Below are 12,679 nucleotides of genomic sequence, written 5' to 3'. Positions count from 1 at the left end.
CTATTCCTGATGACTCCAGGCCATCATTTCTTCCCTATTGAATGGACTTTACTTCCTTATTGCACACATACATATTTTAATATGTATTTCCATTGTCTAATCACCATGCTACCCCACCTGGCACTTTATTGTACACCGGAAGTACACTGTTCACATAAGCATAGTTTGTAAACTTTTTTTTTAAAGTTCTCTTTGTCTAGCCCAAATTTGTAAACTTCTTATGAGAAGGATGCACATTTTACATTATACTTTGTTTGCACTACAACACACGACTTTTAAGCCCAGCTCTACAGAGACAGTAGATACCTAATAAATGCATGTCGACTGAAAGACAAATGTCTTCAAAATCGGGGTAACACACACACACCCCATAACCACCTGCTCTCATGTGAATTCCACTTTTTGAGATGCATCCATGACATTAAATATCCAGATTTTTTTTAAGGCTTTAAATCTCTACAGACATTGTCTTCATGCAGTGTATACAAAAGAATAAATTAGAGCTATGAGAAACAACTCAGACCAAATAAACCAGGGAGAATATATCCCTCGAGAAAAGGTCTTTTTTGGTTTGAATTATCAAGACCGGCTGTCTCCATTGATGCAGCTCAATTTTCAACTTGGCTGATTTGATGACAGTCAGAACATTGTTTAAAAATCAAAATGCATGAAGGCTAAGGAAAAATGAAAATAAAAATTCCATTACAACTTAATTTTTCCATGTTATTTATTTTTATGTATTCATATATAAACATTAAATTAGTATAGAAAAAATACTGCATAAATGTTTGAGATGAGTTAAATGCCATAAACTCATAAATACTTCAGTAATGCTTGTTTATTTTCCTTTTCCTATATATAAATATCCACATTTCTACATGGGATATATAAATCTGCCCTCATATATTGTATTTTATATGTGTATCTATGCAATAACGTTGCATATTTTCAAAATTCAAGCTATCTGATAAGTACATAAATATTTCCCTAAGCCAAAAATGGTGTTTCATTGGGAGTGTCTTTACACAATTACCAGACAATTTGGAACTTAAAAGCATCACTTATTGAAATAGCTATCTAATTAAGGGCCCCAAATATTTCACATATCTTAATATCTGAACACTTTTTAGGTGAAAGTCTTATCCTAGCACATGTTCAATATTCAAATATTGCCTCCCTTCCCATGTCAGGCTTTGCCACTTAAAAATGTTCATGTGTTTCTTTTCCCCCCTCCCTGTTCACAGAGAGAAATGAATAGCACATCCTGCTCCAATATCAAAATCAGGTTCAAATTTTCCATTCAAAGGAAACCAAACTAAAATGAGATCAGAACACCAAAAAACAGCAGAGTACTTCACATGGTTAAGTCTGAGGCATAACTTCTCCTACACAATTTGATATACTGAATGCAGATTATGAAATTCTAAAGTATAGATAATATACCTATATATACTTTGTCTCTTCTGTAGGTTGGGAGGCTCTCTAAGAGATGGTGGCGGTGGTGGTGATGGATAAGGGCATCCTAATCTATAGAAACATACTTTATCCTAATGAAATCTATAGCTTGTTTTATTGAGAGAGACAGAGAAAGAGATTATTGCTCATCTACCAATGTATCTCCATGAATTTTCAAGAGAAATATTGATGCATATGTAATCCAAAATAGAACAAAAAGCAATTTTCTAGAAAAATAAGGCAAAAGTAAAGTTTCTTATTTTAAACTCAGCTTATCTGGGGTATGTCTTAATTGATTTAATATTTCACTTGCAAGAATGAACAAGCCATCTATCAGTTCCACTCAAGGAAAAGTGAACAGCATTAAAATGCTCAGCCAAGATAGCCAGAGGCCAACCTCCACCCCGCCTCACTGGCGGCAGACATACAATCCAGAACCAACTCATAAGTATTTCATTTTTACCTGAACTAGAACCAGGGAGATATGTGATTGCATACATTCATTCAACAAATAATTCTTAAGCATCCACCTCCATGGTTCCTTGAATCTATTTCACCATTGGCTGTTACAATGCCATTATTTTAATACCACCAGGAAACACACACACACACACACACACACACACACACACACACACACGCAATTAAACAATGACAGGTCATCAATTGTAATATATGACTCCCATTTCTGAGACATTAAAATGTTAGGGGGGAAAGTGCATCTCAGAATTCATGAAAAATGGTGTGAGCTAAGCGTGGTTCTCAGGGATCCAGCAATGAACGAGAGAGACAAGGCTCTTGACACACAAAGCTCTCGGCCAGGGTAGACTCATCTGGAATTAAAAGAGAATGCCTACTGTCCTCTAGCAAAAGTCTTAGTTCCTGGTAGCACATAGCTCTCCAGGAAGAGACAAAGAGTAGGAAGTATGCAAAAAATACAATTAGGAAAAATATTTTAAGCCAAAATGCAATGAAATACATTATTTTGAAGAATGTTGTTTTCCTGAACCTGCTCATTTGAAGCTTAACCATGGGCTGCTATCTTCCTTCTTCCCTTTTAAAATTCCCTTACCAGTCCTCCCATCTCTAATTTCTTGCCTCTCTTATTACTCACATATGTCATTCTTCTCCACTTCAAATATTTTTTATACTCTTTCCCTTTTCCTCTCAAGAGACTTTCATTAGCTTGTTCTTCTAACCATAAACTAAGCACATGACTGAATATGATTAATATTAGTTCTGGCTGGTTACTGGTACATTTTAATATTGATAACTGATATCCTATCTGATTTCCTGGTTTTGCTTGACATATGATCTATAGTTTCCCTGAAGCCACTGGAGGTGAATTCTCTTTGGTATTTTAGGTAATTGTTCAGTTCTAGTAATTAAAACAATAAAGGAGAATGTGACTGACTCCCATATGCTATTTTATGGCCAGAAATCTCAAAAGAAATAGATCCATTCACTCTAAGGAATACAACCCTAACAAACCAAAATAGTTCAAGATTTTTTTAAAAGGCCTTAGTGATCCTAAAAAAAAAAAAAGGTATCAAAATCTATAGCAGTCAGATTTTTAAAAAGACACTCGAATGTTTATATCACATTGAAAAATATATTTTCTATAGTCTACAGCTGTTCTTTTAATGTCCCAAGTCTACCAAATTAAAAACTATATACCTTGGCTCTGTTCCCCACAATGTATTATGCACTGGGAATCCGCAAACATTGCCATGACTTTCTGAATAAACTGCCCTTCCTAACATTCCCCATAAATGTTCTTTCTGGCTTCAGAATTCTACCAAAGAATTGTTACTATAAAGAAACTAGAAAGAGTCATTTTGAATTAATTTCTTAATCCCTTCCTTCCACAATCACAGACTGCACTCCTTCTCTGATCCTGGAATGTAAAAATGTGTAAGACCTGGCCCCTACCCTGAGAAGGCAGCGGCATGTGTTGGCCTGAGCACAAGCATGGGTGTGTGGTCAGAGATGTGGGTCAAGCTCCAGCTCTGTGCCTGCTTACTGGGCCGCCTGCCCTCACCCAGGGCAAGGAGTATCCCATCTCTGCATTTTAATTTCCCCACTTCTAAAATGGAAACAGCAATATCTACTGAGAAAAGTTACAGTGAGAATAAAGGGCCTTAAAAGGGGTCTATACAGACAGATCACAGCGCTTGTTCACTGGAGGTGCCTCACAAAGGTGGATTTCTTATCTCCTTCCCTTAGCACGGTATCAGAGGCACACCCATTTTCTATGGCAGATATGGCTCTGTGTAAATTACATCTTTTTCCTTTGCTTCGCATTTATGTTCTTAGTTGCATATTTTAACACTAAAATTTTTACTATTAAATGATTAGGCAGAATGAAGAGGTCTGGGACCATGTAGAGAGTTTTCCTTGAGTCTTTTTCTTTCTTTAAGCTTAGTGCTAAGAATTATCTTTGTGCTGTCCCCTTCATTGTACAAAAGGAAATTTTGTGGGGTTTTCATGCAAATGTGCATATGTATAACTTTCAGGTACTCCATCGCTAGTAAATTTGGTCAAGTAGTAGTCTATGATGTACTGGAAAGCAAGCAACCTTGGAATAAATCATCATCATCATCATCATAATCACAGCAACACTGATTGAGTGCCAGTTGTTTACCAAATACTGTTCTAAGCACCTTACAGGTAGTCATCACTTAGACCCCAGGCCAACCCTACCCAACAGCTACTATCGTCCTCATTTCACACATCAGGACGCAGACACACAGAGATTCAGTGATTTGCTACATAGCCAGTGGGTGGAGTGGAGGAGATTTCTGAATATGAACAAAATAATCTGGCTTAAGAGTCCAAGTTCTTCACTGCAATACTATACTAGTTTTTGGAAATTTTAGATTATCCTCTGAAAAGGTATTCAGATACTGCAGTACTTCATAAGTCAGCAACATTTGCGATGCCGCCAACAAGCATCTCTAGTTCCCGGGGCATAAAAAGGCAAGTGGATAGATGTTCAACCCTTTCTCAGAAGTTCTTTTACCCAAATTAAAAATATTACATTTGAGTTTTTATCCAAACAAATTGGGAGGAGACTCAAGCTGAAGAATAAAGACAGGTACTCCCAGCATCTGCCTCAAGATTTTGTTTAAACTACTATATCTTTCTAGCTCCATTTTGTTAGTAATAAGACTACTGGTTGTTGAGCTTTTATTAGGTGCTAGGTATACTAAATGTTTCATATACATGATCTCATCGACTGCTGAAAACAACCCTATGAGGTAGGCAGGTGCTGTATTTATCCTCGCCATATTGATAAAGACACTGAGGCTCAGGAGGGTGAGAAACTTGCCCAGGGTGCACAGCTAGCACATCTGCGGAGAAAGGACTGGGACTCCTACTCTTATCCACCAGACCACAGTGCCTCCCTTGGAGAACACACAGTCTTTCATACCTCCCTCTGGCTCCAAGAATCACTGTGATGGACTGTGTGAGAAGCCAGCATGAAAACCAAACCATTATACCTCTGACATTTGTATGCAATGGCTCTGAAATCTGAAGGGCAAAGATCCCCCATGCTCTGGAAAGAAGAGCCTGCCAAATCAAGACTCTGTCCCCCAATAAGGCCCCTATATCAGAGCAGAAGCTGAGCAACTCTAGCCCTCCCTCATGTGGATTTTCTCTCAAATAATGGAATTACAAAGAGAGGTAAAATAGGGTTTGCATGCACAGGAAAAGAGGGGAGATGGTCAACTGTGGTCAAGAGGGTCTTTATACAAGAAAAGTGAAAGGACCTGAACTACAAGACTATGGCAGAAATGGGAGCCAAGAGGCTGAAGAGTGAGAGGGAAGTGGCAGACACAGCTGAAGAAGAAGGTGAAACACCAGCACAGATGGGAACAGAGGAATGTGCAGATGAAATACGACTCAAGTGGAATCCATCCCTTCTGCCTGTATTAAAGTCTAGATGGTCTTGCGGAGAGCATAATTATGCCACCTCTATCAGAACTGCCTCTTGCTTAGTCTAAGATTGTGACTTTTTATTTCTGGAAAGTTCTATTTTTCCAAGATAGTTTAGAAAACTATGGGAATACAGGCATAACCACAAACTAAAGGGATCTGGAAGATGGCTGGGGAAAAAAAAATGGTGACACAGGCTAAGTTTCTCTAGACAGCAGCCAGTCCCCTGGGATTTTCTGGTTATTTTATACCTGTGGGGCTATTGCAGTGACTATTTCAGGAAACTGGTACATAGTACACAATGCATGCATATATCATATGATGTTTTGTTTGATGTGATGTGAGTTCCAGTGTGTGCCATCATGATTTTAATTTTCAGTGCCTGTGCTGCTCAGCTGTAACATCAAAGCAATAGTATGTAAATTCATGTTGAGCTGGGGCATAAATCTGACTTTCATTAGACCAACAGCATTAGGGGGAGGGTCTTTAGTCAATTGCACCTATTCTGAGACACCTATTAAGTTTCAAATGAAATAGGACAGTTTCTATCACCTTTCAGGAGTCCTTGTTATATCTTCATGATCTAGCAGAAAAGTTCTAGCAATGGCTAATATATGGCAGCCATCCAGAATTTCCCCTCACGACTGTGAGAAGCTAACATGTACTGGTGAGTTGGGCTGGGTTGCAAAGACATCTGATTTTGTTTTTAAATAAATACACTTAGAACCAGGGGCCTGAGAATAAAGAAAGTTCAAGTCAGCACTGGCACTGTGATGTCTTTCACTTTAAGGGCTTTTAAAACTGGGTCTGATTGGCCAAGCTTTACCAAGGTTGTGTTGAGCAGGGAAAGAAAAGCACAATATATAACCAAGAGTGATTTGTTTTATGTATGCATTGTCCCAAAGCTCTAATTCCTGGTTTAATCAGTATCAATGGATTCTTTCTAGCCAGAGAAGAGGGATCCTAAAGATTTTACAAAAGGAAAAAGAAAACCCAAAACACTAAAAAACCAAATCTGTCCCTCACAAAAGAATACATACTTCAGAATAGTACAGCAAAAAAAAAAAAAAAAAAAAAAGCAGGTTGGGGGAGGGGGATGTGGGGAAGGAAAATGAAGCATGATTAGTCCTGAGTTGACAATTGTTGAAGCTAGGCGAAAGGTACATGGGGGATCATTATATGACTCCCACTGATTTAATTCTGTATACTTAGAAATTTTCCATAATAATGTTTTTAATCCACAGAAGTGCTAGGAATTCCCATGAAGCAGAATTACTAAAACCCAGACTCGACAGTTATTGAGACCCCTGCATATGGGACTGCCTGTCTGTTCACTCCTTAGCCTTCGGGTACTCTACACTTGGCCAGCCTAGATACTAACCTGTGTGCGGTGCACCTGGCCCATACTTTCCCACCTCCATGCCTGCGCTATTTTCCTCTGCTGGGAACACCCTCTTCCCTTACACTTTCTGGCAACGATCTAAATCCAACCCATGAAAGGCCTAGATCAAAGGTGTCTTCCCTTGTTAAGTTTTTAATGACTGCATACAGAAACAATCTCTTCCTCCTCTGTACTCCAAGAACTTTGCTAGTGTTCTTTTGGGGCACAGCTCATTATGCAATAACAATCATGACTATAAGAAGATGATAATAACAGCAGCTAATATATACTGAGTGCTTACTATGTGCCTGGCTCTTTATATATGTCATCATTTTCCATCCTTATGATATGCTCTGAGGTTATTTCCTTTTATTATCATATTTTACAAAAGATCTGAAGCTCAGAGAGATCCAAGGAGGTGAAACAGGGATCCAAAAGTGTGATGTGATATCAGATATGTTACAATAAATGTTAAGCCTTTGTGCCTGTGATCCTTAGCTATACCACCAAGATGACAGTGTATAAAGTCTAGCTGGGGCAAGACCTGAGAGCCCACATTTTTTATGTCTATGATACTGTATGTGCCTTATTTCTCCTACTGAATTGCATGCTCCTTTAAGGAAGGGACTGTGTCTTTTTCTATGTTGTGTCCCTACCTGCACTGTCTAATACAATGCCTTGTACATAGAAGATGCTCAATAATGTCATGTATATTGAGCACTGGATTAGCACGGGGTATTTCTACTGCCTAAGGCCTACATGCAACTCTTATAATCCACCTGTCTACATCCACAAGGAAATGAAATGGAAAAATCAGCCCACAGAAAAACAGCCTAAGCATCTCTTCTCCTCATCTCTTCTGATCACACAGCCACAAAACTAAAGTAGTTTTCATATTCTCCCTACACTGGCATTGTAAGTGACCAGGAAGAATTCTTCCCTGATGTTATTTTTATTTCACTTCCCAGTTGTGAGCTCCCTCCCTTTCCCTCTGCAAAGCCCTCACCCCTAACAGCCTCAGGAAAAGCCAAAGGAATTCAGACGTTGTCTAGGTAATGACTCAGGAATCTGGAACTGAGGGAGACAGGCTGATTTTACCCCCCTGAGTTTCTTTTCTCTTACTTCCCCTTTCAAACTTCCTAAGCCTGGCTTTTATCCAACCACATAATACTCCATCAGTTGCTGTTATTCTTTGGTTATATTTTGACCTTCTTCCTGAACACAGGGATGTTCTCTGGACTGATCTTTTGAAAATTCAGGGAGTAGGCTCAGGAGTCTTCAGTTCCTTCTCAAAACCCTCTCAGTGTTCCTCCTCTTCTCATTACAGGTCTTTCCCCTCCAATGACCCAGCTCATGCTATATTTCTGCAAGGTCTTTACTCTCAGTGGGCTTTCAAAAACTGAGAAAGTCATGGCTGAAGAGAAAAAGTGAGCTCATAACGTGTTTATGGTCCTCCTCATTCTAGCTCTGAATCCACCTCTCGCCAGAGATACGAGCATTTGAATCGAGGAAATGAGAAGCCTTCCAGTCCCAGAAGAAAGAAGCAGTAATGATAAACGGACCAAGAATGGAGCTGGAATTTGGGGCAAGGGCTAGTTTCACCCATGGCTGGCTCTAAATGTTCCCTTTTCCAGGCTCTTGTAAACCAGGCTGCTATAGTGTTAACATGATATAAAATTCCTACATTTTCTTTTATTAGAAGTTTTCTTTAGTCATAAACTTAGATATGCCAGCAAAATACCTGTGTGTGTGTGTGTGTGCATGTGTGCATGCATGCGTGCAAGTGTGCATGCCTATCTATGAAGAGGTAGGTGGGGCCACAGTGAATTGTGACATATCAAATAGTACTCGTTTCATCTAATGTCACTCATCTTGACAGCCTTTCATTTTCAAAATTAATAAAAAGCATAAGGAAACTGCTGCACAGTCACCAACTAAAGGATCTTGGCCACAAAGCTAAATATCTAGTCATCTGTGTTGTACATTAAGTGTGAAGGCACATATCACAGTTTGGGATTTAAATGGAAAAATCAATACCCTACAGGAAATCTACAGTTGCATAGCAGATTTTTCTATCAGCCAATGCTTTGTTTGTCAGTGCCTTCTGATTACACACATTTGTGTATTCCGGGCATCGATTTTGCTTTGCTTTTGTTTAAGTTACTTAATATTCCTCCCTCTTCCAAGAAGCAGTCATGTGGGGGTGGGGAGCGGGCAGAGACATTAGAGAGTCAGTAATAAAGTCAAGGCAACGTCCCATCTACCTGGTCAGGGCGCTTTCTGTCACTGTCTGTGGCACAGAGGACTAGTCTTCCAGCCATGTGCTCCTGATCATCTGGGGGCCCAGAGGCACCCTGTGCCTCAGTGCTTTCTCCAGAGCTCCCACACTTTCTAAACTGGCTACTGCTCTTGCAGCAATCCATGCAAGAAGATGGCAGAACCACCCTTCAGCTAAAAAAGCACTTTGGAGTGGAGCTTGAAATCTTCCCTGACAGATTCTTTAAAAATCTGCTCTAAGCCGCACTAAGAAAACTCCAAGGATTTCCTATTTCTTTCTTATGAATGAACAAGTCTTTTTCATATAGAAGCATAACTTCTCAGAGAAGGGCTTCATAACCAGCCAAACACCATCACTTTTCTTACAGCTGTAAAAAATTAAAATTCTCCTTGGAGAAATAAGCTTACTTATGTTTTCTTTTTATTCCTTTTATTTTATCACAGGAAAGTATACTGACCAAAATAAAGCATTTCTAACAGTGACTAGAAGGACAAAGATTGTACCAAATTGCTCAAAACTACTGCCAACACAACAATGTGTTTAAGCACAGCAATGACAAAACATCTACTTTCCCTAAAGACAGCTAAAAATGATGTTCACATATATGTTTTGCTTCCTCCAGCATAAACTGACCACAGCTAGGACTCAAACATGTTCATTTTTCCAACAAATAGACAAAAATTAAATATGGCATGTTACTTTTACCAATGTCTCTAAAAAGAAGTAAGCTACCCCAAAGCATTCTGATACCAAAACACAGCATAAGGGCCTCTGTGGTCTTCTGCTGAATAATCAAACATTAAAACCAAAATGAACAAAAAGGGTTTCCTCAGAATAGGTAATGCTATCAGTCCTGGAAGTTTAAGAGTCCTAAGATAAAATATAAGGTAAGTTAAATTTTCAGAAAAAAAAATTACATTTATAAGCAGCAAATTTGCCTGTGGATTTGTTGGTCAAGGGACTACACACACAGAATGAGTAGTGCAATTGTAACTGTGCAGACTGTGGAGGGGGAAAAGGAGGTTCTTGCTGTCAACATGTAGCTACTGCGGCTAGAATGGGTAAGAACTGTATTTTTGTCTCTTCTCCTGCTCTTTGGACACTTTGTTTTTAATGAACAGTTGGTATCAGAGCTAAATCCAAAGACTGTTACATGTGGGATTTCCTAATGCAGAGACCTGGCAGAGCTGTACTATATTCGGCCAAAAAACTAAACAGAAATTAGACTACCTCAAAATGTAACAACTGAGCATCCTCATTCTCTTTCAGTGTTTTCATTTAGTTGGAACAAATGTTTTGCTTTAATGCAAGTGAAAAGAAAAGAACATTTAGGGACAACATAGCTAGATCCCTCATAAAGCTTCATTTTCAAAAGGAGTGTTTGAATCTCTAAATAAATGACAATTCATTCTCTGTTTACTTTAGGTAAACAGAAAATGCATTGCAGAGCACTCATTTTCAAAAGCTAATCAAGAACATTAGGTCTCAACAGATTCATTTAATAGAAATATAATAGGCATTCCTGCTTGCTTTTCATCTTGTCTGGCTGTAAATGCTAAAATGAACAGCAAATTAACCCTGCATTGGAACAGAGTCTCAATGTCACAGCTGATATCCTCCCTCTCACGACTTGTAAACATCCCCGCACCCTGTCACTGCTTTGACTCCTTCTGCATAGGAGAGACGATTAAGTTTGGCAAGAGAGTGGAGGAATACTTGAATTCTAAAGGGAGTACTGCGTGTCAACTCTGCTATCTTCCCTAGCAGAACAAAATACTACCATGTCGTCTCCTAAAATAGTGTACAATGAGGACGTAGGAGGAGGGGTAAGGGTGAGGTTGTTTTTCCCCAAGTTACATATATCAACTGTCTTTCTCTATATTTTTAACTTTACTAGCCATTCTCCAAGTGGCTGCTTATAAACTACTAAACAAAACAAGCTAATAAAGTACAGGGCCATTCAAGCTCTATAATCAGATATAAAAGATGTGCAAACAATTTGAGATCTTAAAATTAATATTCAGTGATATCAGAATTAGCATTTAGAACTCTATACAGAAAACTATAATATTTCATAAATTATGTAATCATGAACAAACCCTTTCAAAAACTGTTTTCACTGTGCTAAAGTAACATTCTAGACTTGTTGTAAGTATGTTATTCTTACAAGTAGTTCGCAGTTATTCTTGAAGGCAAGCCTTGGAGTTTCCTTAGCATAGTGCTGCTGGGGAAAATTTTCAGCATGTCCATCTTCATCTCTAGCCTGAAGGGAAATATAATGGCCTATTTAGGGACTTACAAATAATGGAAGAAAAAAAGCTAAAAGCATAACAGCTCAGATCATTCAACAAACGGGAATCCAGAAATAACAACAATATTAAGAAGTTTGTTTAAATACGCAGTACGCCTTTTAGGTATCAAAATTTGGGATTTATTCTTCTTTACATTGTTTAGTTTGAACATGCAAATTCATTGTGGTGTAATATTTAAAACAATATCAAGCAAACCAAAATCAAATAATTTTGTTGGCAATTACCACCACCTTAGTTTTTCAGTGCACATTGTTCATTGCACATTTAGGATTATATGACATACATACGTGTTTAAACTTTTTGGCATGCTTAAGCAATCTCTAGATAATGCACTTTAAAAAAATTCTAATAGCAAGGCCATAAGAAAAGCAATCTGCATAATTATATTTCGCATTGTAATACTATTAGAGATAAACTGATTCCCCTCCAATTTTAAATAAAGATCTAAAAGGAGCGATGATCTGGTAAGAACCATGATTCTTCAATCAAATGCAGTAAAAAAAAATAGACTTAATTTAAAAGCTGCATTAAAAAGTTACTGGTTATTTTGATCTACGCTGTTAATTAAGAAAGCTGAAGTTTAAATGGAGACATTAACAGAACCCATTAGCAATACCGCTTGCATACAGTCTTCTTTCTAATCTCCACCGGTTTCTGGTTTGGAGTGGGAGAGAAGGCAGAGGTAGGTGAAAGGGGGCGTGTCTGCAGCACACTCATTAAACCATTCATTTGGGTGACACTTGCACTCCGCTCTGCTCTCATCTCATCTTAGCCCTAACTGCTCTCTCTTTCCTGGCCTCCTGAAATTCACAGCTGAGCTGTCTCCCTCACATATGGCTTGCATATAATTATGCATATTCCATTTTACACTGCATTAAAATGATGAGCTCCTGGCTCCCTGCCAGCTGATTTTTAAAAGCCCTAGTGAAGTAGGAAAAAGGAGAGAAACACAGGGAGAGCCGCACAGGAAGCAGCAGGTAGTTCTGTCTGCTGTCTCTTTAGATAAAATGTATGTCTGGCACCAAGGGAACAGCTGAGAACTACCTGTTGTGTATGGATTGAGGGGGGAGAAAACAATGAGCATACACTGTGGCAAAGATGACAACACTTATGTATTGTTTCTCCTTTAATGGAGTAAAATCTGCCCTGATGAGCATCACTCAGAGCTCCCTGGCTATACTGGGGCTTGTCATTTTAGAAAGAGATCCATATTTTGTACATTTTAGAATGTATTGCTTGTGTTTAAGAAAGCTGCTGCTACCTAGCCCAGGGAAGGAACTAGATGGAACTTGGAAGTGCAATGTCATGGTCAGT

General features: G+C 38.6%; 1 protein-coding gene across 3 annotated transcripts in view; it reads right to left on the bottom strand.

Annotated features, from left to right (window-relative positions):
- SOBP (sine oculis binding protein homolog) overlaps window positions 1–12,679 on the bottom strand; it is a 171,951-nt gene that overhangs the window by 62,696 nt on the left and 96,576 nt on the right. For 2 of the 3 annotated variants that reach the window (XM_008007435.3, XM_008007436.3), the window contains exon 5: window positions 11,221–11,316. The exons of the other annotated variant lie outside the window; for it this stretch is intronic. In XM_008007435.3, the coding sequence (XP_008005626.1) occupies window positions 11,221–11,316 (96 nt within the window). The remainder of the gene's footprint in view (window positions 1–11,220; window positions 11,317–12,679) is intronic. 3 annotated transcript variants of the gene reach the window in all.

The sequence above is a fragment of the Chlorocebus sabaeus genome, chromosome 13 (assembly GCF_047675955.1).
Source record: "Chlorocebus sabaeus isolate Y175 chromosome 13, mChlSab1.0.hap1, whole genome shotgun sequence".
Taxonomy (NCBI): Eukaryota; Metazoa; Chordata; class Mammalia; order Primates; family Cercopithecidae; genus Chlorocebus; species Chlorocebus sabaeus.
The sequence above is the reverse complement of the archived record's forward strand: the minus strand, read 5'-3'. Positions and strand labels throughout refer to the sequence as shown.